The sequence below is a fragment of the Pezoporus flaviventris genome, unplaced genomic scaffold (genome assembly GCF_033815535.1).
Source record: "Pezoporus flaviventris isolate CSIRO_AGI_PZ_B2104156 unplaced genomic scaffold, CSIRO_AGI_Pfla_v1 ptg000045l, whole genome shotgun sequence".
NCBI classification, from domain to species: Eukaryota; Metazoa; Chordata; class Aves; order Psittaciformes; family Psittacidae; genus Pezoporus; species Pezoporus flaviventris.
In genome coordinates, this window is record NW_026892593.1 from 12,213,574 (window position 1) to 12,241,421 (window position 27,848).

Below are 27,848 nucleotides of genomic sequence, written 5' to 3' on the forward strand. Positions count from 1 at the left end.
TAAATATCTGTATGTCTCAATGTTTTGCAGAAATTACTGGTAAGCACTAGCAGCAGGCAGGAGATGAGACAAGTGGAAAATGTTTTGTAACAGTGTATGTTAGTCAGAACCACAGATGATCAATCAGTTGGTGAGGTATTGCTGGGTTCTTCGCACTAATGTGGTATTTTGACCTTCCAGTGAACTGCTACTCACCTCCTTACCAGTGTACGGTCATTTCTTGCTCTTATGATCTTGCTGCACATCAGGAATGTTGTTCCAGGATCTTTGAAATAAGGTGTGTTTCCCTTCTCCCACAGAACACCTTTATTGCTCTGCCTTCCTTGCACCTGACAGCAAAATTAGGTCAGTTCCTTCTATACATTGAAAGCAAACTAATGTGGTATTAAACAAAAATTAATCAGCAAAGAAAAATTGGAAAATCTCTCCATGCATGCTGACAGATTGTTATGTTGTGATTCATCTGGAATAGAAAGAGCGAGACAATCTACCCTGTAGTATCTATCTTACTACAGCAGTGGGCAAATCATCCTATCTGCCTCCACCACCTAGTTGAGCATCAGTCTGTGGGACCACTTGGGTGGTTAAGACACAGAAATGAATGAAGACCAGAGAAGCACAGCAGCCCTCACCCCAAAAGTGCTTGGCCCAGGGTGCACCTGATACCCTTTTGGATGTGCCCCTCCGACTGCTTCCACTGCAGAACCATCATTTCACCTTAGTGAAGAGTGTCTATCATATGTAACTTCTCACTTCTGAAGGTAGCCTTCTGTGACAGAGAGAGGCTGTTTATGCTGGCACTTCTGCTGCACGTTGCTACACTTTACATGTCTTACCAGATATCTGTGATATCCCAAATGACAGGTGCATGTCTTAATAAATTCTACCGGGGGCAGGAATTAGTAGATGAGGGAGAGCACAGCAGTGGAAGCATCTGGTAGGAAGAAAAAAGACTGTCTTGTACTCTGTCAAGTGTAATTAGAGTTGCCAGTTGTCATTGCTGCTAGCATTTAGTTAAGCAAGTTTCTCTGATGAGAAACTATCTGACAAAGTCAAAGCCATGTAAACTTATGAACAACATAATTACAAAATAGTCTTATTATTGAACAGCCATGTTGGAGTCCAATACTCTCTGACCAGCCTCTTTTGGATATGACATGGCTGAAGGGAGCAATGCTTAATGTCAAAGTTACTTGTTTGAAGATATTATGTGGGATTTCTGATACAGCAGAGTGATACGAAATATACTGAAACCACAATACAAATGTAAATTGCATTAAGAAAAATACAGAAATTGACTTACAGAGTTCAATTGCAATACCAATGTGATTCCCACTACCAGCCTCTATAGTACGCTCAGTCACGATGGGGGATGTTCCCAGAGGCCAAGAAGGAGTGTGTGGGTTGAAGTCAACTTCAAGCCATTGTTCTCTTTAAAATGCATTTGCTAGTTGTCTGATTTTTATGTGAGCCTTCTTCCACTGCTGGGGTCTATTGGCTGGTCTCAAGCCATCAGCCTTACTAAAGAGGTAAGGATTTAGCAGGCTGCAAAAAAGTTACATTAAAAATGCTCTGAGAATAATTTGCTTTCAACAGCAAGCATTGGGGGAGGTTGGTGATAAGTGTTCTACAGCCTAATTAAGGAGGATAAGCATTTGTTGGTTTTAAATGTGTCTGGCAATATACTTAATTTCCCCCTCCCAGAGGGTAGTGCAGAGGGACACCTGCAATCCCCACCCTGGCACCCTCTGAAGATCTCATGCTGGAAGAGGACATGCACACCACATCCATCTGCTGCATACAGCATCTCAGCTATTGTTCTAGATGACTCCCGTGTTCTAATCCTTCATTTGTTGCTTCTAATTAGTTAGAAATATTTGTTGCTTTGTTATTGTAATACCATGTCATTTATAATTATTCCTTTGGTCCATGACCTGTCATTTGAAAGTATTTAGAAAAAAAGAATTTTTTTTAAAAAAGGATTAATGATGCATTTTCCTGTTTTCTTGACTTATTTAGATGATGATTCTTATACAACACAGCCCACAGCTGGACACATGTATGTCCAGAGCAGCCTAAGTCCAGTGAGGTGCTTGTCTTCATTTTGAGAACTGGTCTGACATGGAACCAGCCATTGGAAGATATAAAGCATAAAATGAAACCTTTGAGCACAGGTTTTACAGAGGGGAGCAAATTAAAAAGATGCTTTGAAAGTGATGGCTGTGGAGAAAATGTGCATTAGCCAGACATGAGCTGTACTCCAGTAATAAGCTCCCATAATAATCACAGAAAGCAGGAGCCTTCCACCCTCTCATGAAGCTGCAGGGAGTAATGCTGACCTCTGGTCTGTGAGGTCAAAACACCCCCATGAAATGCTTTTTAAGAACAGGAACAAAGCAGTGAAAATTGATGACCTGAAATGACATAATGTACCCTAAAACAAGGAGCAAAATCCCGGCCCCTTTGCCTTCAAGTGGCCCAGTCCCCTGAAGGCATCATAGACTGTATTAAAAATAGAATTATTTGCCCGATTTATAAGAACTCACAGAATCAATAAAAGCCTGTGATATTTGTAATATTTTTGAGACAATATAATTCTGCTGTGTTCCTCCTAAGGGTAGACTTTGGCCCCAGGCTAGGTACATGCCAAGCTGATGCTGGTAACTTCCTACAGTATGGCTGGGACAGGCAACGCCTCTGAGCTTCATCGTTTGGCCCCATGCTGCTCTGCAAGCTCCAGGCAAGCTTTCATGGCCATTTCATCACACTGTATTGGCAGTGAAAAAATATCGCAAGAAATCTACTCTGTACAGGAATTACTTTTTTAAGTAATGTAGGAAAATTGATGCAATAATAAAGAGTGTCTCTTCTGGAATAAAAGACAAAGAGAAAAATGGCCTAAATGTATTGAGAGTATTATTAATTGTATACAGGCCTAATGGCTGCATTTCATCTGCCCTAGTTTAGGCTCCCAAAGCAGAGTAAGCTTCTCCCTCTGGATATGAGACTACATTGAGTTATGATGCAATTGCCCCAGACTGCAGATCTAATTCCACTGGATTGCTAATAACACCCCAGATGTCTAGGCACTCGTTTCAAGCAGTTCAGCCCCATTTAGGCTCATCTGCTAGCTAGCACCCTCATGCCTGAGAGGTGATTGATTGCAAGATGTGCCGTCCATCACCCGGCCCTCCTGTCCCTGGCCTTTTCCAGCTCGATGCACACACAGACCCACTGCTTCCTATGGCAAGTGCCCAGCAGGCAGTGAAGGTGCACAGCATGGATGGAAAAGGAACTGGCAGCAGACCAGAAAGCCATGCCACAGTTGCTTCTCTGCTGGAAAGCCTGATTAAGGATGGGGCTGCCTGGCAAGTTGCATTCCCCAGCCACAAGTACTACTCCAGCACCAGCATCGAGAGACATGAGCAGTCCTCACTGCAAACATTCCAGCTTGGATTACTGGGATTCCTTCCTTCATCTGTGTTGTAATTTCCATGTTTTCAGACTACCACTGGGAAGAGATGGGAACGTGAACACACTGTGAGCTTTAACCCCCCTAGACTAAGCCAGGGCAGAGAGAAGGAGGAAAGTATGGAGAATATTTGGACTTGATTATCTTAAAGGTCTTTTCCAACCTAGTTGATTCTATGATTCTATTTAGATGATATGGAGGAAGTAGTTTTCCATTCTCAGCTCATTATTCCTCACAAGCACTGCCCACAGAAGATCACAGGGAAGCAGAAGTCCTCCTCAGCAGCATCCCCAGATGCATCAGTCACACAGGAGCTTCATAACCCAGCCCAGCCCCACCTCTATCAAGTCTTCCCCTATCCATGCTCTGTCGTGAAATATTGCGCCATTACAGACCCACTGGATCTTTTGACCCTTTTGGCAGAAGCCCCCATGCAGTCAGCTTCCCAGGCACACAGACAAACCACCCATGCAGCCTGTGGATCCCCTCAAGCTGGAATTCATGGGTGTCGTGGTTTAAGCCTAGTCAGCCACGCAGCCGCTCACTTACTCCCCCCCCCCCCCCTCCCCCCTGCTCCCAAAGGAGGGATGGGGAGGAGAATGGAAAGAATGTAACTCCCATGGGTTGAGATAAGAACAGTCCAGTAGCTAAGGTATAACACAAACCACTGCTGCTACCACCAATGATAATAATGATAAGGGAAATAACAAGGGAAGAGAATACAACTGCTCACCACCCGCCGACCGATACCCAGCCCAACCCAGGCAGTGATCTGAGCCCTTCTGGGTAACTGCCCCCAGTTTATACAGTGGGCATGATGTGCTGTGGTATGGAATACCTCTTTGGTCAGTTTGGGTCAGGTGTCCTGTCTCTGCTTCCTGTCGGCTTCCCCTCCTCCCTGACAGAGCATGAGACTCACGAAGTCCTTGGTCAGAGTAAACATTACTGAGCAGTAACTGAAAACATCGGTGTTATCAGCGCTGTTCCCAGGATGAAAGTCAAAAACACAGCACTGCACCAGCTACTAAGGAGAAAAAATGGCTGCTACTGCTGAACCCAGGACAATAGGAGATGGTCAGTTCTCTTGCTCTGTGCTCAGACACACACAAGCCAGCCTGCCCACAACCCCAGCACGCAGTGGGCACCATGTCAAAGAGCTTGGAGGAGGTGAGGAGCCAAGGGCATATGTGGAAGACACTAATGAGGAGAAGAAAAAGAAGTAGTGTCTGTCACTCAGACTGACTCAGTGACAGTGGGACTCAGACAGTGACTATGGGAATGACAGTTCAGAGGGACAGGAGGCATCAGCAGGAAGCTGGTGTAACTGTGTGTGTGCAGGACTGCTGCTCACAGCAGCTGGCCATTGCTCTCATGGTGTCTCAAGATAAAAACAGCAGCATGGGGCAGGCTCGCCAGTCCTTTCCACCCCTCAGCCTCAGGGTAATGGATGAGAAGGAACTCATGGTCTAATTTTGACATAATATCAGAAAGTCTGCTAGCAAATTAATTGCTTGATGTACTTGCAGGGCACGTTCGCACATTTCCTCAGAGACCGCGCACTGATACTTGTCATCAGCCTGGGCATGCACAGGAAACAGCCAGCAGCCAGGATGCTTACAGTAGGTTTCACTGACATCTCAGAAGGGGTCGTGACAGTAATTCCACTGACAGCCTGTCTAAAGGCCACTGCAAAGACACTGCATGATGCACGTGCCCTGCTTGACCTGAGGTTTTTGATGCAGGCCCTGTCCATGAGACCTGAAAGCTAGATTGCAGGTGACAGTCAGAGGATTTAGAAACCAGTCTTCTGCCATGTCCAAACCTGATCCTTTAGATACTCTGAGTGGTAACTAGTGATAAATGCATCAGGCCAAGTATGACACCTTGCATTCAGACTTGTCCTCTGTGCCCTGCTGTGTATCCCCAGATACAACCCCCTTCTTCTGCTCCACAGCCCGAGTCATCACCCCTCCATGGCCAGCCCCAGGAAGACCATGCAATATCACCATGCCCCATAGTCTTAGTGCTCTCCCCAATGCAATGAATCTCTGTCAGCACATGCAGCCAGCTTATTTACACCTATTTAATTGATTTTATTTGCTCTAAACATTTGTTGCTACTTTTGTCTCCAATACTCTCTAATCCAAGAGGCCTAAACAGACCAGGACAATGACTGATATTTTAGCTGAGCACAGGATCCAAACAAAGGAGCCACTATGTCAAGAGCTGTGCGCTCCAGGGCTGTGGACCCCACCTGGGTGAGCCATCAGGTCCTGGGTGACTGGGCTTTGCAGCACTGGGAGGCTCGCCCTGTGGGAAGGGATGGTAACAAATTGATTTGCAACAGAATGCAAGTCATGAATGTTGCCTCTAGCTGACGACCATGTGTTTTGTCTGAAAACCTCTAAGAACCTAAGAATGACCTGGATTACAAGTGCCATTACTTTGTGCATTGTCATTGTTTACCATTTGATTTTGGAGGGTGTTTTTTCTTTTAGATGATGGCAAGAGCATGGTCTTCTGCATTTAATACCCTTTTGCAGATGATATGTTTCATGTACGTTATTTACTTCTAGCACAACGAATATATTAATTATTCAGTGTGGCAAGAACTGAGTGTCAAAATGCCTCTGTAAGTATGAATTATGGATTGGTCTGGATATATTCATGTTTTGTTCTTATGAGTTGCACTTTCAAGACTTTCCCTCAGTGGATTGTTTGTCAGTATGATCCTGATTCCTGTCCTCTGTGATCAGCTACCAGCGCAGGCGCACACTCTGCCTTTGACAGGGCATCTTGCCCTCAACTCTTTTTGTCCTGCTCTCCTCACTCCAGTATCAGGGACTAGCCCTGTCCAGGAATACATGTGCTACCTATTCAGTGGCCATGGGCACACATATCATGGCCACCAAATATCTCATTGCTTACTTCCTTGCTCTGTTCTCTGCTGACTGCTGGAAAAGAAGCTGGTGTCATCACTCTGCTTTCAGTTCCTGCTGAATTTGTAATTTCTCCATCTGCTGCAGGCTCTGTGAGTCGCTCGGGCACTTGTGAGGCTGCACCTGGAGTACTGAACCCACTGCTGGTCCCCACAATGCAAGGAAGATGTGGAGAGGCTCCCAAGGAGGGCTGTGGGCAGTTCTCCATCCTCAAAGGGCTGGAAAACCTGCTGTTTGAGAAGCAACAGAAGTAGCTAGTTTTTAAGTCCTCAGGGAAGAGGAGGCTAAGGGTGGACCTCATCACAATATTCCAGTACTTAAAGGGCCGCTTCGAAGAGGATGTGAACTCTCCTCTCTCTTCACAGGATGTCACAATGGAGAAGAGAGGAAGCAATGGGTACAAGTTAAACCAGGAGAGGTTTCATCTCAACATAAGAAAGAAATATTTTACAGTGAGAACATTCGTTGAAACTACCTCCCTGGGACATGGCAGAGTCCCCGTCATTTGTAGTTTTCAAGATACAATTAGATGGGTTGCTAGGTAATCTTCTTTAGGCTCCCTTTCCCATAAAAGGTTGGATTAGATGATCTTTCAAGGTTCCTTCCAGCCTGGGCCATTCTATGACTCGGTGATTATTGTCCTGTATGACATCTTTTCTTGCTGTCTCAAGGATGGCATAATAGCTACATACATTTATCTCTTTCTTCAGCTGAGTACAGCCATCTCCCAGTTACATGTATTCTTTCTCACAAATAGCAAATTGTAAAGGAATATTGGGTGGGTGATATGCAGCTATCCGCTTCTGAGATTGTGGGACTGGTGACAGCCACAGAGAAACTAGCTTAGAAGTCCTTAAGAGAAGGCATTTTTCAAACCCATGAAACCACACAGCCTTTTAAACATCAGGCCCTTGATACAGCTGAAAGTAATTGCTCCTGTGCTGAAAAACAAAATTGTTCTCTAGGGATGATAGTGTTCTTTAGTTAAAATCACAGGAAAATAAATAACTTACTTTTCTAAAAGAAAGCCAAAAATATCATTTAGAGCTGAGCAATCATTCTTGAAAGGCAGCACTTGTCTGACACGGCTACAGAAACAGCACTCTTCTCAGAAAGGAGCTTCTATGGTTATTGTCGTGATTTGTGCAGGTCCAGCTGCCTTGCCAGCAGAATGTGGAGCAGCTTTAATCACAGCTTTAAACTAATGTGACAGATATTTATGAAAAGAACAGTCGTGTCAGCTGTGTCAGATGCTGTAAAAAAACCTCCTCAAAACAATCAGCTGTCAGATTGATTAAAAAACCACACGTTTGCTCTGAAAGTGTTGAGATAATTTAAGAATAAAACTATAAAGAGCAAAATTAAATTTAATCAAACTGTTTCAATGATAAGTTGCAGCTGGGAAGTCTCCTGGGGTTGCAGAGAGCGTGTTTATATTGTCAGGTGTGCCAAAAGGAAGAGTAGATGGATTGTATATGCAATGGCAGGGGAGAAGCAGGGAACGTCTTTTCTCTCTGTCGTTATAGCATCTCAGAAGCGCCATCTCCCACCCAACATGGCTAGGTGACATCCCCTGCCTGCGTTCTGCCCCCTCAGACTTGCACCAGTGAGAACACTTGATGCCACAGAAAGAGGGAAAGTAGAAACAGAAAGAAGTCACCCCATGACTTATTCTTCTGAATCTGCTCCTAAAACGACAGCTCTGGGTGCAATTATGGGACATCACCCGTCACTGGCTGTCCTGCTTCAGGGCTGTACAACAGGGGCAATGTGAGGCTGTGCTTTGCTGTTGTATCATATCACTCCTCACTGCCTCGGTGCTGCTGGGCTGGGATTACCTCACTGTGCTGATGCCGGCAGGAGCAGCCAGTGTCCGAGGGGTAAGATTACAGAGAACGCGCCTCCACAGGGAAGTACATCCATATGATATATATTAAAGGCTTAACACATAAAAAAAGGATGGGTAGGGAGATCGTCAGACTTGTGCATTAATTTTAAACTACCCCTCCCCGCCCCCCCCCCCCCCCCCCAACAGCTCATCTTCCTTGTTGTTTCTGTATTTTTAATGGCAAAATTAATATGGGGAAACAGAAGAACGAAACTGGTTGATCACTTAGTGCCATGCATTAAATGTTATCATTCAAGAGTGCTGTGCACAGAAGACAGCAAATATTGTAGATAGGTCAGGGATGATTCAACGTAACTGAAATAACTCAAGAACATAAGCTCTCCTTCACCACTGACAGAATAGCTAGACGTGTTTGATTTAGTTCGTGCTGCTGTGCTATGTCACTTTGCTTTGTAAGTCGGCACTTTTTCTGTTAACTCCTCAATTGAGCCTTACAATTGGGAATTCAGATAACACAGCCCTTCACTTCTGATCTTAACTGAATACCAATGCCATAATTTTATGCTTCTTTGCTTTCTGTACTCCCTGACCTTTCATGTTTCTTTAGGGACATCTCATTTCCTCTAGCTTTCAAACACCTTAACACTTATTTCTTCATATTGGTGATACAATTAAGTACACATCCTTAATTGAGTTACAAGCAAATACATAGAATAATAACAGGGTGTTTATCTTTGTCAACCCTAGACAGGTAATTAAACAGTCTCCTTCACACTCTTCTAGGCAAACAGAACCCTTTAAACTGATACGCTGCCTTTACATAATGTCAATAGACCGTCTTCTCCTCACCTCTGTTTAGATGGGCTTGTGTATTCAATAGAAAATGCAAATTTGCTTTACTCAAGACCTGGCTAGAAATGAACCTAACACTCTTATTAGTCTAGCTCCTCTGGTTCAAACTATACTGAAGTAAAATAAAAAGTTACTTCTCTGCTAGAGCTGATAGAAAACAATTCTAGAGGTCACGCTATGGATGCGAAGTCTGTGCATAGTTTTGGTGTAATACTTCCTCATATATGCTTGGTTTAAACTTGGTATATCAGCTAAGCAAACCAGCAAATCCTCACTTGTGGTAAGCTGATGTGGCTCTATTAAAAATCAAAGGACCTGATTTCCATCAGCTGAGGGTGTAGCTGACTTGTCACTCTTTCCTTGTCCCTTTGCCCTTCAGAAGAGGAGGAAAGCCTCTGGTGTTCAGCATGGTATTTTCCTCCAAAGGCTCTGTTGAGCAACTGAATTTCAGAACATTTACGTAAGGCTTTTGAAGAGTAATGGTCACATGCCAAAAGCTCCAAAGTACAGTCAGTTTGGATTTTGTAACCAACATGCCACTGGCTGGGCCTTCCACATGACCTGGGATACACGAAATACACAAAGGTCTGGCTTCAATTTGTGCTTTTCTCTGCTATGTATCATTCCCCTGCTCTTCCCTCCAGGGCAGAGGGATTGGTACTTCTCCTGCTACATTTCTGACAGTGTTGTGTTTTCTTTCATAATTTCCACTACAGGCCCCAGCTATCTTAATACTTCTGAATTCAAAAGACATCCACATGCAGCACAGACCACACAGCCCTTTTTGGCTATAAGAACAGCCATTTTCGTTTCTACAGCTTATGGTTTCTGATGAAATCCAGTTACAAACTTAAGATGCATTTCAATCAAATGTTGTGTGGATTATGGGTCCCATTGCAAACAATCCAGACCTTAGCAAGAAATGCTAGGAACATTTGCACTGAAATCACTCTATCCCATTTTCTGCAAAATTGCTTTTACACATTTATCATTGCTCTGCTATACAGTAGAAAATATGTAGAGCAGCATAAATATTGACATTTATATTGTCCATACTTGTACATGCTAAAGGAACCATTATTTTTTAAAAAGGCTTTCAATAAGTTGGTTGTTGGAAGGTTAAGAGAGAGAACAAACATCTGAGTGGTGCCACACAGTACTTCTGTTTCCTTGGAGATTCCTTTTAATGTAGAAATAAGTAAGAAAAGCTCACTGTTCACAGTGATGTGCTTTTTAAACCCAGTCTTTTAGACAGAAAAGAAGCATGAATTTGGCAGTGTCTTACCCCGATAGTGACTTTACATTTACAGCCTCATGTCACTGACACTTGGTTTTAAATGCTCCTTTGGAGAATATGCTTTTCTTTGTGATTAAATTCCACATAATGAATAATAACTTCCCATTGCTATTGTCATTCATTTATTACACATCAGTATTTCCCCTTCATAAAATGAGTTCTGGAGAACTGTCAAACACTCAGGCAGAAAAACACTCACAAAGCCACAAAGCCAAAGCTGATCAGTATAGCTTGAATAGATGGTAATTTAAAACACTTGTGTGCCCCAGGACACGTCCAGATGCCAAACATCTCTTCTCAGAGATGTACAAGTGAGTCTCTTGTTTCAGATGTAAGTCTGCATCACAAAACAAAGCAGAAAAGTTCCAGAAGATAAATACCATAGAGAAGAGCTTGATAACCCGTGTGCTAGAGCAGTAGGCAGCTAGACTAAGGGAGTAGCAAAGGAGACCAAAGGAACAGAGAGAAATGTCATCAGGCCAGTGAACTCCAGAAGGAGCCAGTAAAAGAAAGCAAAGGGAATAGTGAAAGGTCAGGGTAGCAACGAGGAAGAGAGAAAGCGGGTGGGTGGGTGGGCAGAAGCACTCAGAAATGCTGCTACTGCCATAAAAAGAGCAAACAGCCTGAGAGCCAGGAATAGGGAGGGGAGGAAAAGCGTTAGATCTTGTCAGGTTTGCCCCAGCCTCCCACACTGTCTGAAAAGGATACACGACATGATACTTGGCAGGCTATCAGTTCAACAGATATGGAAGCATATTTTCTTTATTCATGGCATTCCTCCATGCCTGCTTAGGGTAGTGAACTCGTGTGCTGAGAACTAGAACTAACTGAGACCTGGTGGAGACAAATAATTAAGCCACCTTCAACAGTGTGCCGAACACACTTTCAGGAGAGCCAAATTCTCCTGAGCTGAAGAAGTCGGTACATGAACAAGAATCTAAAGGTCCCAGATGCTAAAATTTACAATTATAGTCTTCCCCTTTATGACCTCTGTTTCTGTCCTTTTTTTTTAAGAAGACATTGCTCAATCATTCATTTTTTTGGGGACAAAAACCAACTGTGCAGCATCTATTACTGTTTGATCACATTGAATCCTGTAAACCAAATCAAAAGTAGAAATTACCAGTGGGAAGTAACATGTAATTTGAACTGGAGCACGTTTCTGCAGCTCTCATCCACAGGGAAGCATAGGAAATTGATTTGCCAGACTGCCTTAAAAATAGCTGCTGCATTTTGAAATTTAGAGTTATTTTCAAGAGGAATAATTTTCAGTAGAGGGAGCTGCAGGACCAAGTCAGACTTAAAGCACTGAGGAGCAGTCACTGCAGTAAGGTAGATAAAAACGTATTTACATTAACATGCAGAATTATTAAACAGTGTACCAGACAGCTTATTGTCATAAAATGATTTAAACTTCAGAGCTTTCTGCTGCCGCTTAGGGCATGGAGAAAACAAGTGACGTCTGTAACTGCATGTAAAGGCATTGTGTGTGACGTTTTACTGAAAAACAATCTTCTCTTTTCACAGATTATAGGCACTGATTTGTGATACAGACTCCACAACCAAAACAAAGCTATATTTCTTTCTTTATTAAAAGTTAGTGGCAATATTTCCAGCAGGGTAACTGTAGACTGCCGGTTCAGAGATTCAATCATCACGTTGGAGAGAAATAGGCAGAGTTAGCTCTGCTGTCTCCATCCCCTCGTATTTGTATGCAAAATAATCTGCTTCTACCCAAAGGCAAATCTTGTGCGTGTGTAATTTTCTCTAGATGTGTCATTTTCAAGTGTTATCCTTTAGACTCAGCATGCACCCAGCCTTTTTCCTCTTGACACTGCTTCACCAAGGTAGGCCAGCTAGCGACATTTCAAACACTTGTATTGCTTACAGATGTTTAGCATTGCTCAGTGCTACTGAGCCTTCTCTGTACTGACACCACTGTGTTGGCAGGGTCAGCCAAGATGGAAAAACAAGACCTTGACAGGTGCCTGAACAGAGGAAAATGAGGTTACAACAAAATGTCTGATGTTATTTACAGCTCTCAGACTGCATCCAAGAATGTGACTGATACTCATGTGAGGAGAGAAGGGCAAAATTGCAAACAGGAGGCTGGAGAGAGCTTTAGGCAGGAGAGCCACCACACTAAGTGCATCTTAGAAGTCATGCTGCCTTAGGGGCTATTTAAACAAGGGAGGACGGCTACATTGCTGAAGGCCACCACTCATGAGATCAGGCTTGCTAAGTCTTAGAGATCTGGGACCTTTAAACCTTCCCAGCACAACATAGCTGCCAGAAAACGGTTAATTTTTAGATCCTTGGCAGCTGCCACAAGAGCTGTAGTGCCAGTGCAGTTGTTTGCAGGCCCCCACCCTCAACTAAGTGAGTGGGCATTGCCTTCAGTGAGCTGGCTGCCCTCAGCCCCTGCAACCCTGTGGCACAGCAGTTCATAGTCAGCAAGCCCGCTGTAGACATCACTAACATGATCTCTGTCATCTCCACTGTTCTGTATAACCTCTTTTGTCTGCTCCCTCTTGGGAACAGTGTCACTTCTGAGTTCTGGAGGCAGTGCATGACTTGTGCCAGAGTCATCAGTGAGGCACACATCCGAACCCAAGGGCCTTTGTGAGCCACACTCCACATCAGTGCTCCCAACAACAGGTCACTCCTACTCATCAGTGTTCTCTGCACAGCCATGGAGGATATACACATCTTTCTCCTGGTACATACCAGGGCTCCCCAGTACACACCTCAAGGTGTATGAGAGACATCAACTGCATGGTTGTCAACAACATCTCCTCTCCTGCTAAAATGTCTTTGGCCTTAGCCCAAAAATAATGGCAACCTTGTTGCCCAATGGATGTCTTCTGACTGCACCTCCACGTGGCCCATAGCCTGTTGGTACTAAGACATCAGTCAATGTCAGTAGAAAAGGTGCTGCAGTGGGCACTGTGACCTGATGTATGTTTCCCAGTCCTTATGAAGACAGCAGAGAAGCTTTCCCACCAGAGCAACCTTAGAAGAAACATTAAAACCTCAGTAATTGTAGTTCCTTTCCTCGCTGCATTGCACTAAGAGCATAGGGAGGTATTTTTTGCTTCAAGGAAGCTCTGGCTGTCACCATTGAGGAATGTATGTTGTGTCCTGGGACTGCGGGAATTCAGATATAGCAGTATCTGTTTCTCTTCCTGGATTGTCCCTGCCCACGGCAGTGGGGTTGGAACTGGATGATCTTAAGGTCCTTTCTAACCCAAACCATTCTATGATTCTAAGATTCTGTTAGTGCTTTTGAATGGGTAGGCATTTTTTTCCTTAGCGCCCACCCACGCCAAGTGGAGAATGGAGTTCTGGTATCATCTCAGCAGCTTTTGTTGGAAGGCAGAAATCGGAAACCCTGGTAGAAATCAATATAAGCAGCAGTAGCCTCCCATTCCCCCTGCTCCTGTAATGCAAGATGCATTGATTCAGCAAGGGACAGGGTGAATCAACAACTCTTTCATCACACCCTTTTCTCTCTCTTTTAGCTTCAGTGAAAAAACTGAACATAGCTACTTCACTAACAAATTCCTGCTGCGCTTTTTCTCAGCAGTGTTGCAGGACAGATTTATCCCAGAGCAGTGGAATTTCCTCCAACAAACAAAGGCAGGGCAGACAGCAATGGCTTCAGACCCAAGCGACTTACACGGACTCAGTGCAATGTTTTGTTGACTGGGAGAGTGAGTTTGGACTGCTGAGTCTGCACAGACACAGGTCTTTTAATACCCCTGCTCACCTCATTCCTCTTCTGCAATAGTTCATCCAGAGGAAGCATCACTGCCTGCAGTTCCTACCACAGCAGCCTCAGGATGCACTCCTCCAAACACAGACAGCCACAGGGCTGGGCTTTCTCCCCACCTCACCTTCCCCCAGCAAGTCTGTGAACTCTTTCATGCAGGAAAAAAATACAACTTCTTCTGTTAGTTCAAACCTTTGCCTACGCACAGAGGAGAACAAGCAACACAATCTGCTGTTCTGGTGAGAGAATACGCTGATGTTTACTCTTTCCTGATCCTGCTACCAAGGTGCTGAGGACCGGTAGTGGTTGTTAAGCCTTTACCAGGAAATTGGAACCACAGCGGCTCTCAGGTGTTCAGGTTTTGTCTGTTTTCCCTCGAAAATTTCAGTGTTATGAGATGAAATGGAAATGGAAGGTTCCAACCATCTGAGAGCTACTTACCTGATTGGGATCTTCTTTGGCTCTGGGCCAGGCAGCATCTATCAGCAGCGTAACCCTCAGAGTAGTTATTAGAATCATAGAATCACTTGGATTCTATGATTCTAGGTTGAAAAGACCTTTAAGATCATCAAGTCCAACCTCTACCCCAGGACTGCCAAGGCCACCACTAAACCATGTCCCTAAGGGCCTCATTTGCTCAGTTTCTGAACACTTCCAGGGATGGTGATTCCACCACTTCCCTGGGCAGCCTGTTCCAATGCCTGACTACATATACAGTGAAGAAATCCTTCCTAATATCCAATCTAAACCTCCCCTGGCACTGCCTGAGTGTGTTAAATTCATTCTATGGGTACTGCTGAAGGGAGATATCTACTCTAATGCATCCATCTGATCTTTAGACAGCATTCTGTGAAAACATAGCATCTAGGAGCTAACAGTATCTAATTGAATTGAAGACTTTATGAAACTCCTCATTCATATTTTGGAGCAACCCCGTCAATACTAGGTCTCTTCTTATAGTTTCCCTTCTTCAGTGGTAAACAGAAATCAGCTTCAAGCAGTTTTTCTTGATATCAATTTGTGCTTGAATATTGTGAGTTTTTTCCTTCTCTGTCAGAATATTAAGTCTGTTTAGGCAAAGAACAGCAGACTGAGAGGGAACACAACAGCATAGGCAGGGAATTTCCCTGAAGGCTAGGCATTCTCTATGCCCACTGAGGACAGAGCAAGCACGCTTAAATACAACAGGGAGAGTCAGTTAAGTGAGTAACCAAAGTTTTCTAACTTTAGAAATCTTTAAGCAATTTGCTCTGACAGCTAAAATAGTTTGCAGAATATACATCCCTGAAAGCTCAGAACAGGTTGCACAAACATCTACAGGAACAGCACAGGTATTTCTGTATGCAATCACTTTCTGTGGGAACTATCCCTGGCATTGCAAGGTCTATGGGTCAGACCCTTAGCTGAGGTGAGTTGCTGTCCCACTACCTTAACCTCAGCAGCACTGAGGTACTGACCTAGCATTCCTCCTTGTTGCCCAATCTCCTCTTCCTTAAAATGCAGCTACTAAACATTAGCATGGAAAATAAGCATTTGGCAGATTGAACAGTCATTTCAGAATGCTGCACATTGCTATAGGAACTTGCTTTTATAATTCTCCTTTAGCACCTCTTCTAGCAATGCTGCTGTGCGGGTAAAGTTTGTGAGTATAAATACAGGGCATGACCGGTATTTACAGCTGTCTGCCAGTTGTAAATAGTCAAACTTCCAGCCACCTACTCAAACCTTTAGGGCTCTCTTTACTGTGCAGCTGAAGGGCACATGCCTGGGCAATGCTTTCCAGCAAAATAAATAAATGAAAATCTGCATTTTATGTTCTTATTTCTTTAAAAAAATAAAACTTGTTTGCCAGTTGCTCTCTTTTGTCCTTTCCAGAATCTGGGCCAATTTGCATCAACTCCTGTTATTCTTTCAGTATTTTTTCCTTTATGAGTATCTTTTTCCCTTCCATTTTTTTTACCTGTTCTACACTACTGAAGTCTTCTCTAGATGTGAAAAAAATAAAATAAGAAAGAGAGAGAAAAACTCCTATTCATTTTAATTACTGCTGGAGGATTCCTATGAAACAAAGCACAAACCGGCATTTGAGGTGAAACAGCTACCAACAAATGCAAGTCATCCTTTCAGGCATGTAAGTCTTAAAGGAGCAAACATCATTTGAAGACCACCTCGTGGCAATTTTGGTAGGTACATATTGGCAGGAATTTTTAAACAGCAGGAAACGGGATGAAAAAAATTGTTAATCCTCTCCTTGCAGAGGATTTGAAAGGCATGACTGATTGCAGAACTAATGCCCCACCCCTTCTAATTAATGGGACTAGTCACACCTTAATTAAGAACATGCATAAGCCTTTGCAAGATGTACGTCATGTGCATGTCAGTGGGCGAGACAGAAGTCTGGAGGGACTGTCGCTTCATTATGGACAGAATTCATTTACTGCAACTTAAACACCAGTTAGAATCTATTGAATTTACTTAACTATCCTGTGGAAAATTACAAATAAGAGCAATGTGACTAATGAGAATAAAAATGATGAATCCCTATTACTCATTCACTTCATAGGGATTAAGGCAGGAGCTCTAGGGAAGTAATACTTAAATTGCACAATAGAGGTGTTCAGAGAAATTTCTGATTCTACATGCCATCTTCCGTTCGTGCCGTAAGACATCCCTGCAAACACTGCCTTGCTGAGTAACTGCATGGGATGGGTCGATGTCTGCTGCCAGTCACGTGCCCACCCAGCCTCTCTGTCCCTCTCCCTTCTCAGCAACAGGGTGAGAAAACACCACGAAGAGCTCATGGGTTGAGTTAAGAGAGAGAGCACTTAGCAATTGCAGTAAAGGGCAAAACAGACTTCTTGTGCAAGAGTAACTAATTTTTTTGCAATTATAACAGAGTAAATAACCAGAAATAAAAACAAAACTAAGACCACCTTCTCCCCTCCTCCCTCCCTAGTTTCTTCCCGGGACCAATTTCACTCCTGACTTTTCTACCTCCTCCCCAATTCTGAGCAGTGTAGCGGGATGGGATATGGGGTTGTGGTCAGTTCATAACACTTATCTCTCCTGCTCCTTCCTCTTCCATGAACATCTCCCACTTCGGTTCCCTCCATGGGCGAGAGTTTCTTCCAGAAAACCTGCTCATGCATGGGCGCCTCTCCCCTTCTGCAGCTCCTGCCAGGAAACTTGCTGCAGCTTCCTTCAGGACACATCCACCTGACCCAGCACAGGGTTCCTATAGACCTCCATGGGCTGCCTCACCATGGAATCTCTGCTCTGGTGCCTGGACTACCTCCTCCCTCTCCTTCTTCACTGACTTTGCCCCTGCAGGGTTGTTTACTTTCCCCCCACTCCCCTCACAGCTGCTATGTAGCAAATTTTACCCTTCAACATGCTGCCAACGTCACCGATCAGCCCAGCTTTGGTCAGTGGCAGGCCCATCTGGGAGCTTGCTGGAACTGATTCTGCCCAACATGGGTGCACCTTCTATTTGCTTTTCACAAAAGCCAACCATGCAGCACCCCCTGTTACCAAACTTGCCATGTAAACCCAACACACTTCAAAAGCAGAACTCGGTACAGTGCTGAAAAGCATCTTCTGTGCCCATTGTACATATGTAATGAGGATGTTTTACTTATTTATGTACTGCATCTGTAATAACTATTACAATGAAATTCTAAAAAATCCCCATCTATTTACTATATACTACTTAATGAATAATACCTATTTTATACTTCTTAGAATGGTAGTTCTCATTTTTTGTATTTTAATTTTTTTCATAATAAATAACTGTAAATACTTACATTATAAAATAACTTTCTTATCCCCCTTTCAATCTTTAGTTTACTTTTGTTAAGTTTCTTATTTTAGTGTAAGTCCAGCTTCAGTAGTTGCTTTCCTTCACTCTTAGTGTTTGTCCACTCTGACACTTGCTATAAACCTGTAGTCATGCAAATGGAAGCTTATGAATTATTTCTCTACCTGGCTTAATCTGCTCACATTGGTTACACTTGAGCACGCTCCTGCCAATTTTCTGTCAAACAAAGCCAGGTATTTTTTCAAATCAAGTTATGAAATGAAGAAAAACACTGCAATGCTGTATGACGTAGTTTTATTTTTTCAATGAAATGCCCTAGCATCATAAAACAGAACACATTTTCTAATCTTGAAGCCAGCAAGATTGGGAAAAAAATAATAATCAGACTTGGTTTTCCTATACATAATTTCTGTACTGAGACTACATTCAGAGAGAAAAGAACAACCTATAATTAAATGGAAGCAGACATTACTTACACAGATCTCTTAAAAATAAACTGGACAATGTTATACAGCTCACATGGTGCTTTGCTACTACAGTATGCTACAAACAGAATTATTCAAATGCAACTATACAGCTTCTCTATTACCTAAGATCTTTTCATTTTATTATGTTGCAACACCTCTATTATTTACTTCACACTTCATTACCATACTATGGAACAATCTTTTCTCCTTTTCTGGTGGCTTGTTTCTCAGAAAGGGGCCTTCTCTGCATCTTACCTTGAAACACCAAGCACTCGGTTTCAGGTATTAAAAATATTCAAAGCATTTCTACATACATTCACAATGAGAGTAAGCCTCCATTTTTGAAGTCAGGGTCTCATGACTTGCTAGCAAGCTAATGGAAAGAGCTGGTATAGTATTTACTCCTGTTTTCACTGATGAGAATGTGGATAGCTGTAAAGCTTCACAAATGATCTTGTTTGTTGGTAAACTGAGTGTGCGCCATCATATCCTGCACAAGAACTAGTTACTTGAAGTCTGGGTTCTCTCACAATATTTATGGGCAAACCACAATAACTGTAGAACTTCTTAAACAAATGACACTTTAAAAAAAAACAACAAACCCTGCATTTTTAGAACTGCACAATCTCATTTTCAATGGGGTTCTTAGTTCAAAAGTACTATTTCACTTATTAAATGTGCCTTTAAAAATACAGTATACGCAACACTTGTGTTACAAATGTCTGACAAACATCGGATCAATCAACATTCAACTCATTGAATTAATAAGGAAAGTAAACAGCAGTACTTCTACTTTTTAAAAGTATTCAAGTATTTCCCTGAAATACTATTAAAAAAATAAAAATAACCCAGTTCCTAAACTTTGTATGGCTGTACTTCAAGCAAGATCATTTGCAAGTGCTTTTTGTCCTATAGAGCAGTATGAATAATACTTTGTAGCAAAGATATAGCACACCATTTTGATATTACACAAAACTGGAATGTAAATAACTTCAATTTAAAAAAAAAATCTGCCATTTATAACAATTTTCAAGTGCTTCAGTAATAAAATCACCAATCACCATGGCTTACACAGACCAATGAGAGACATGAAAGTAATAAATGCTTAATGACAGAAGTACCAATAAATATACATGAGTGGAGAACCATTAACTGTTAAAATGCAAAAAAAGACCCCTCAGATTCAATCAGGTTTAAAGATAACTACAAACTTAAGAAAAGACAGAGGACAGTAGGGGCTAACTTATGATATTCAAACAGGAATAAATCTGTACAACAGCAGCAAAATTTAGCCCCAAGCCCAGACACAGAACATGTATGTGTCACAATACACAAATCCATACACAACATAAAAAATCACTCCAGAGCTATAGATGCTAGTCTGGTTTTTGCTATAAAAAACAAATCAGCACAGTGATTTCATGATTTACCAAATGCCAGTTTCTTCCCTTCATTTCACAATACAAATTATTTTGTTTCATATTTAGTTAAATGAACATTACTAAAAAAAACAAAAACAAAATCAAAAACCCTTCCAATCAAATATTTTTAAACTTAACATTCCAGCATCTTATTTCACAAAGAAATTTTAACATCTGTAGTAGAATCTCTGAGGAACTGTGTACTGAAGAGGGAAGCTTTTCATACGTTAATTTTAGATTTAAAAGAAAAATCTAAACTTGCTGGTGTTTCAGAAGATATTTATATTTTCCTTTGCCTGTGCCTTTCTGGTATTACATAAGTATCCTTGCAAGATGCTTGCAAGACATTTCAGTTGCAGTGTGCAGTATTTGGTATCATCCAAACAGTCATAAAACCCTTCATCATCCCAAAAAGCATCATGCAAGGAAGCCTTTACAAATAGAATGTATACGACAAGGTATGATCTGTGTGCAGATGTGCTTTTATCTTTCAAAGTATTTCTAAACTCTTATATTAATTACTTAAAGCCAGGAATGTGTGTTTGAATTGCATTGATAAGTTGCAAGGTATAGTCAGAACTACAAAATGAAAAGTTTTACTAAACAAAGATGTGAATGACAACACTGTTGTCCAGCATTTAAGCCACATGTAACTATGGAATGACCCCAGCAAAAAACATCTCAGACTCTGAAAAATATCTTGTCTTGATCTCTTGGTTTGATGACAGTGGAAAGTCCAATGTTTTGTAACATTTGGATATTATTGCAACACAACCGCTACATTAGCTCTCCAGAAAAGCACAGAGAATTTATCAGTCTTCATGATTACACACACACACACACACACACATATATATGCCAATTCTCTCTTTTCTAACATAACTTAGATTACATTGTTCCAAGGTACATTTTAATGATTACAATGTTCTTTAAAAAAATGACACAATGCAATGATGTCTAAAACTAAACTGAAGCCATAAAAAACCAAAACCTCAAACCTAAAAGTTTAAAATACTTGTCAATTTGACTAAAATGCATATTTACTCAAGTTCCTTGAGCTTTCATTTTTTCCTCTCCCCACTGGAGGAACAATGTCTATAGTCATTGCTCAACACTACTCTGGCTGTAGGCAGCTTCATCTTTACAGGTTTCCTCGATTCCCCTTGCAAATAGTTTCATTAACTGGCAGTGAACCCTGGAAAATATAGAGATCAACTAATAAGAAACAAATGTATACTACACATTTAATTCAAATAATCCATTAATTTTAAGCAGTTGGACAAAGTTCCTTGCTCCAGACTACATAAAATGCACTCTCATTTTTGATACAGTCCTTTCCTGAAAAGAAGGTTGGATGTTTTCACATATCCATCACTCAGGTTATTCTTCTTTTCCATACATAGAGTTGTATGGTGAACTTAGACGAGTTGATTTTATGCAATACACAATATCTACAGAAATCACTTTTGGACTGGAAGTGATCACGTTTAGTAGACACACTTGCACGTAAATATTAGGTATTTTTGCTCCCTTTGTTCTAAAAACAACAAACAAAATCAACCAAAAAAACCCCAAACAATTCAATCAAAAAACTCCTTCAAATTTCACAAACCTCTATTCCTTTCTAATTCGATTATTTGCACAACTGCAAACGTCTTCCTCCATATGCAAAGGCTGGAGATAAGACTCAGTGCTGTGTCAAAAATTACAACGTATGGGACACACTCATCTGTAAGACAATGATGCTTACTTAAGTTTATGTTTAACAGGAAAGGCTGTTCCTCAGAGTAATAAGGTACTCTGCACTTTTAAAAAGAATCCTCCCAACACAAGCATGTAGCAGTTCCTAAGAAGTAAGTATGACTCCAATGGTAGAGCCATCCACCTTTCTCAGAGTGATCACTTACGCTTATTCTCTGGAAAAGACTCAAAAAAGGATATATAAAAAAGTTTATTATCAGAAGACCCAAATTTACTATGTAGAGGCACCTTTTGGGGATGTCTTTGTGAGCATCTTTAAAATCAGTGAAAAGGCCTGATGTTTATGGAGAAAAATAATCAATGCTTACCTCACTTCAATTCCTGAACTCTCCAGAGTTTCTCCATCACAATTCCAGGTGCTATTAGCAATGTTACAGCAACAGGCTGGGTGATCTCGGCAGAACTGGCCAAACCGTTTCTTTCCCATGTCAGTGACATTGCTTTCATTGTCTTCTGAAAGCTTTGAAGTAAATTGAAAACTCTTCACCCGATGAACATCTACAAATGAGAAGTCAAACTACACAGAAAAAAACAAATCAAAACAGGCAATTACAATTAGTTAAATACATTTGATGTGTAAAGCAAGTCAGGGTGCAGCATTCTGTATTCAAGTCTGTCCACTCCAATTTTCTGGAGAAGCTTATCTGAGGCAGAGAGTGATTTTTGCTTTTAAAAAGCAGCACAAGTCAGAAACAATAAAGCCAAATTGGAACATTACTTTTTAAGGGTCCTCTTCAAGTGGCCATGTTATAGATAATCAGGTAACAGGTTTTGTGATTATGAGCCAATGGGGTATAAATCATGCCCTATAAAAACTAATATAGCATGGAATTGAAGTCAGAAAGGTCTGGATTGGATCTTTGTACCATCCTCAGGACCTCTTCAACTACAGCCCTTAAGACACATGGGCTTTTTTGAAAGCCTTCTGCTTCTGCATTTGGAACAATGTCCTGAAGGTGAGAATTCCATGGCAGTGTGATCGCATCCCAGAGCTGGGTGTATAGGATCAAAAGAATAGAGAGCAATATTATTGCATTCTAACAAAATGAATGTATTTTTAACTAGTTAATTCAGCTAGAAAAAGTGGGACAGTTAAAAGATCACTCTTAGAAGATGCAGACTATAATATCATAAAAATGCTTTAAAACAGGCTTCATAAATTAAAGGAGCAATCAAATTAGAGGGTGTCCCTCGCAATTTTTTAAGTTTTCAAAAAGGGGTTTCCCACTGTTATGGTAGACACTAACCCGAAGTGAGAACAACCCTGCATTTAATCTGCACTGCAAGACCAGCATACGCCAGAGAGAAACAGGCAGGAAGCACTGGAAGGGGAACGGCCACAGTAACGAATCACAAAAAGCATCAGATTTGAAGGGACCTCCTAGGTCTTAAGTTCCCGCAGCTTTTAGCCATAAAAAAGCTGTCAAATTGTCAAAATCCACTCTTGTAAGTAGTGGCTCATGGGTACAATGAGGCTCGCTAAGCAGTTTACTAGTCCAAACAGCTTAGTTGCAAAAACTGGTTTCCACAGCTGCACAATGAATGCTCTCATGTCTCAAGTCTAAGCAGAATGCCTCAAGTCTAAGCAGAATGAACTTGCTTGATAAATGTTGAAGTCAGTTTGAAAGGCAGACAACGAAGGCTTCAAATAACCAAAAATATCAAGGGAGCAGTGAGGGTGATTGGGAAGGAGTGAAGGGAAGAGCAGGAGACTGAGAATAGCAGGAAGGAGGAAAACAGACACAAAATGTCCCAGGGAATGGTAATGTGACAATAAAGAGAATCTATACTAATTTTTCTACAGAGGAGGAAGAATAGCATCATAAATGAGATTTATTATTGCTTTTATAACTGACTATGACACTAACCCATTGTTCAGATAATTTCCAGAACACGTTAATATCATCAGGTTGTGACAAATACTAAATGTGTGTGCTCACAGCCACAGCTCTGGTTTCAACAGATACTACGATCAAAAGCAGTGATGAATCTTTCCTTATAGTCTATCCTGACAGCTACAACATACACAAAGAATAATTTTAAAGCCAAATGAATAAAGCTCATATCCTGATCACATATATGCAGTAAAATTCCGCTAAAAGTTAGCACTTTACAACCAAACTACAGTTCTGGTAGCTTTCTTCTAAACCACATTTTCATGCAGTTTACAAAAAGTGATTTATTATTCTTCACTACAACTTCTACCTCACTTATGTTGCACTGCTGTGAATAGTTTTTCATGACAAATCACTGTAAATATTGTCCAAACAGCAAATATATGGAAAATGCTATAAAACAGAATTCAATTAGAAAAAATGGACTTTTATTAGAACGCTACAGCCAAAGGTTTGACTTAGCTAGAATGATTTTTTTTAATGGTACACATGATGAGTTTTTGTCACCCAAAATGCAGAAACTCTTAAAAAAACAAAGAAAAACCAACAGACCTGCTTTGTAAATTTTTTTTTCATATAAGAATATCAATATTTACAACTTAGACTGACACTGGAGAATTCACTGCCAAAGGGAATACACACCTGATCATCCTGGTTTGTATGCCTGACAAGATACCGTAGAAAATCAAATCTTGAGCATTTACGAACTAGAATGAGGTCAGCTGAACCATCTGCCAAATGAGCTGCTGGTGAAAGACCTTTCGGACTTCGTGGACAGGCACAGCTCATGTTTACTGCATTAATGGCTAGAAATTTCCCTTTAATAATCTTCCATTCTTCTTCTTCTGAAACACATCAATAAAGGCATGGAGATAGGTTATGATTTGATCTACTCAGAAGAACACTAAGAAGCAACTATTGTTGGCAGCTTACAAGTTTATATTGCCCATATTCATGTACTGTCAATAAATACCTAAAATTGCATTTTAAAAAAATAAATTTATTTTTCATATACTAACAGAGCAAGATTCTTTCTCCCTTCACAGACTGATTATCTGCTAAAACTGATCACCATTCCCGACACATGCACATCGGATTCAGAATCAGTGCTATTTGGGTAGTCTGTTTCCACCCCAATCCCAAATGTCTGAAGATTAATACTATTAACAGAGTTAAACTTTCCTGTGCATAAATCTTTACAAATTTCTGGAAACCAGTACAAAAAGTCTGTTTTCAACATGACAGTGTTCTGTTACAGATCAGACTTAAACCAGGAGGCAGAGGAATTTTCTAGAACAAAGAAACAGTGTCAGGCACTGCACAGAGTTGTCATCTAACCTGTATTTTCTTCAATATGGATAAAAATAGATTTAAAAATGCCTTTGCATTTTTATATTACACATAATCACCTTCCTCACTGCAAAAAGAAAAAGCCATGAAGCAGCCATAACACCCCTATTCCCCTCTCAGTATGAGTGGATGCGGATACTTCAAACAAACAATTCCACAACAGTCATGACTGCAGAATAGCCTATGAAGCTACGTGCAGTTCTAAGACTGGAGTTCAGGAATGGAGTGCCATTGCTGATGATGGGGGTGAAATTCAGGACTGAACTAAAGTTGTTTGTATAAGCTTATTAAAGTTTAACCATGAAAAAATAGCAAGGTTGAGGTTTTGAGGCATATTAACTGGTATGGACTTAGTATTGTAATGTTATTCAGTTCCCCACATCTGGGTTACCTTACAGTTGTTTTCAAGGTGCTTCTCTGATGGGACTATAGATGACATCTATGCTATATATTCCACGCACTGAAATTCTGCTGTTCTTTACTGTCTTAGTCTTAGGAACTTTACATGTACTTTAAAGAATCATTTTTTACAACTGTCAAGGTAATTGAACCTAAAGCTTATGATGCATTCATTTTGAACTGATCTCTTCCAAGCTTTATGCACCAGAAAAAGAAGAAAAAAGAAGAAGAAAAAGAAGTTTGAAAAGTATGCTGCATTTGTTCTTTGCTCTTTGAACTTTACTTGCTTCCTTGAATTTTTATTCACTGGAACTTCTTACTATATACACTTGAGCAACAAAACCAAGAAACACAGAACTCCGGGAAAAATAGAGCAGGATTATAATGTGACAAAAGACTTAAAGAAAACCAAAAACTTCCATCTACACTATACTCTCTATCTCCTGACAAGCCAAACAGTAATAGCAAGAAAAAAAGCAGCTCTTGAGTTCAACATTTTCACATCAATAGCCAGAGTGGTTTTAGAATTGCTTGCTTTACTGCTGTTCTTTTTATGTTGCTTTCAAACAGTAAAATACAGAAAGAAAAAATTAAATCATATTCAAAAGGTGTATCTTAAGAGAGATGAGAAAAACTTAAATGTCAAACTACAGAACGACTTTGTTCAGGCTGTAGGCAAATGACAAGGCCCTGCTCGGAGATGAAGGTAACTGAACAGAACATAAGAAACTATTACAACTGGAAACATCTATGTCCAGAACTACACAAGTGCTTATTTACAAGTTCTCTGATATACAAACAACAAAATAAAACAACACCCTTTACTGATAAATCCTTTTGTTGTTTATCTGAGAAACAGTATGAATTTAGTCTACAGTGTGCTACACGTTAACTTTTAAGTTATGCTCACTGTAATAAATAAGCCTCAAATCACCTAAGGGAGAATGTTTATGAATGTTACTGTAATAGTTTGTTTTCACCTGGTGGGAAGAGTACCATACAGTATAAATTTTAGTATGTTAATAAAAAAAAAAAAAAAGCTTTACCATTCCAGTAAGAATCAAGTCAGGATATTTATCACATTTTAAATGACCAACTGCTTCCATAAGCATTCAGTGGGATGCATCACTGTAATAGCACAAATAACTCACCAAAAAAAATCCTTCATACAATAGAGCAATCACAAGCTCGTTTCAACTGTCTACTGTGTATAACTACATGGCAAGTTGCTGAAATCAGCATCAAGTATTAACACTCAGTGTTTACTCAGCACATATTCATAGACTTCAGGCACAATACGAAGAAATATGCTCACTGACAGCCAATGCAAGCATCCTTCTAAACTTACCTGAATTGTACACAAACCAAGTACACAATGAGAAAGTCAGCCAACACACCCTGCTGAGTTAAAAGCTTGTCTGAGGTGGCGATTTAAAATCCTTTTCATTGCAAATCAAGAGTAACTGATTGTTATTGTTTGCTTACCAGTACTAAACAGAGAAGAGACTGGACTGCAAAGAAAGCCAGTCAGCAGCAGTAAAATGGATTTAAGTAAACAATATCCTACATAATTATTTGCTTAATGTCTTGGGCAATGCTGGCTAAAGCAGTCTTGATGGCTTGATAATCTGTGGCTTTCTCCTGCCTGTACTCCATCAAAGCTAACAAAATGGCAGATTTAAAAACCAAGCCAAACAACCCTCCCTCCCCCAAAACAATAACAAAAAACCCTCCACAAACAAAAGGAAAAAGCTTGGTAATTCTGAACTACAGTTATTTCTCAAAAAGGTAGGGGTTTTTTTTCCCTTACCAAAACCCCTACTATCACATTTAGCTCTTAGGAAAACATTATGTAAAGCAATTTCTTTAGCTAAATCTAGGCATAAATTAAAACAACTCAAGACTGCAATCTGCCCATCTGCTGACTACATAAAAGATCTAAAAGCAGTAGCTGGGATAGGAGCACTATATAGATAGAAGCATGTGTAACAGGAATTCAAGTTGGCATAGAAACCTATATACTGTCTTTATGGTACCAATGAATCTCTATACTATGATGATACTTTTTTTGCTAACAGTCTAGAACCTGGCAAAGACACTGTGCAAAATAACTGTAATTATAAGAATCCAGGTCGTAACGGCCAATGGTTGTGTCAAGAAAATTATGTGTTTAGGCACCGGGCTTTACAAGAAAAGAAAAAATAGAGTAAAGGCAGAAGCAAACACCCATGGGAAGGCTTCCTGCTGTTTAATGAAGGGTTTATCCAAGATGACAAACTCAGATCAGAAGCAAAACTCAGCCAACTGAATCTGTATCTCTTACTCCAGCAAGGCCACAAGTTCTCCCCATTAGGACACAGTAGTCAGACAAAGATACAACCAGGAAGATGACAGCACAGAATCCAGTATATTGACAGTTGTTTTAATGAAAGGAACGAAGAGTTCTGCTTATAAAAAAAAATCCCTGGAAGTGTAGGCAGAGGTAGGAACAGAAGGAAAAAAAGAGAGTAAAGATAACACAACAAGAGAAAGAGGAGAGAAATCCCATTTATCATTT

At 40.8% G+C, this 27,848-nt stretch overlaps 1 protein-coding gene and 1 long non-coding RNA gene across 3 annotated transcripts in view; both read right to left on the reverse strand.

Annotated features, from left to right (window-relative positions):
* The window catches only part of LOC133276571 (uncharacterized), a 787,535-nt gene that overhangs the window by 598,111 nt on the left and 161,576 nt on the right, over positions 1 to 27,848 (reverse strand). The window lies entirely within an intron of this gene.
* CERK (ceramide kinase) overlaps positions 18,276 to 27,848 on the reverse strand; it is a 41,201-nt gene continuing 31,628 nt past the window's right edge. Inside the window, exons 11-13 of one of the 2 annotated variants that reach the window (XM_061467478.1) lie at positions 24,185 to 24,384; positions 21,956 to 22,164; positions 18,276 to 21,081 (exon numbers count right to left, since the gene is read on the reverse strand). In XM_061467478.1, coding sequence (XP_061323462.1) covers positions 20,988 to 21,081; positions 21,956 to 22,164; positions 24,185 to 24,384 — 503 coding nt within the window. In that variant the 3' untranslated portion in view covers positions 18,276 to 20,987. Of the gene's footprint in view, positions 21,082 to 21,955; positions 22,165 to 24,184; positions 24,388 to 27,848 lie in introns of both variants that reach the window. The other variant, XM_061467476.1, reaches the window with a different exon arrangement.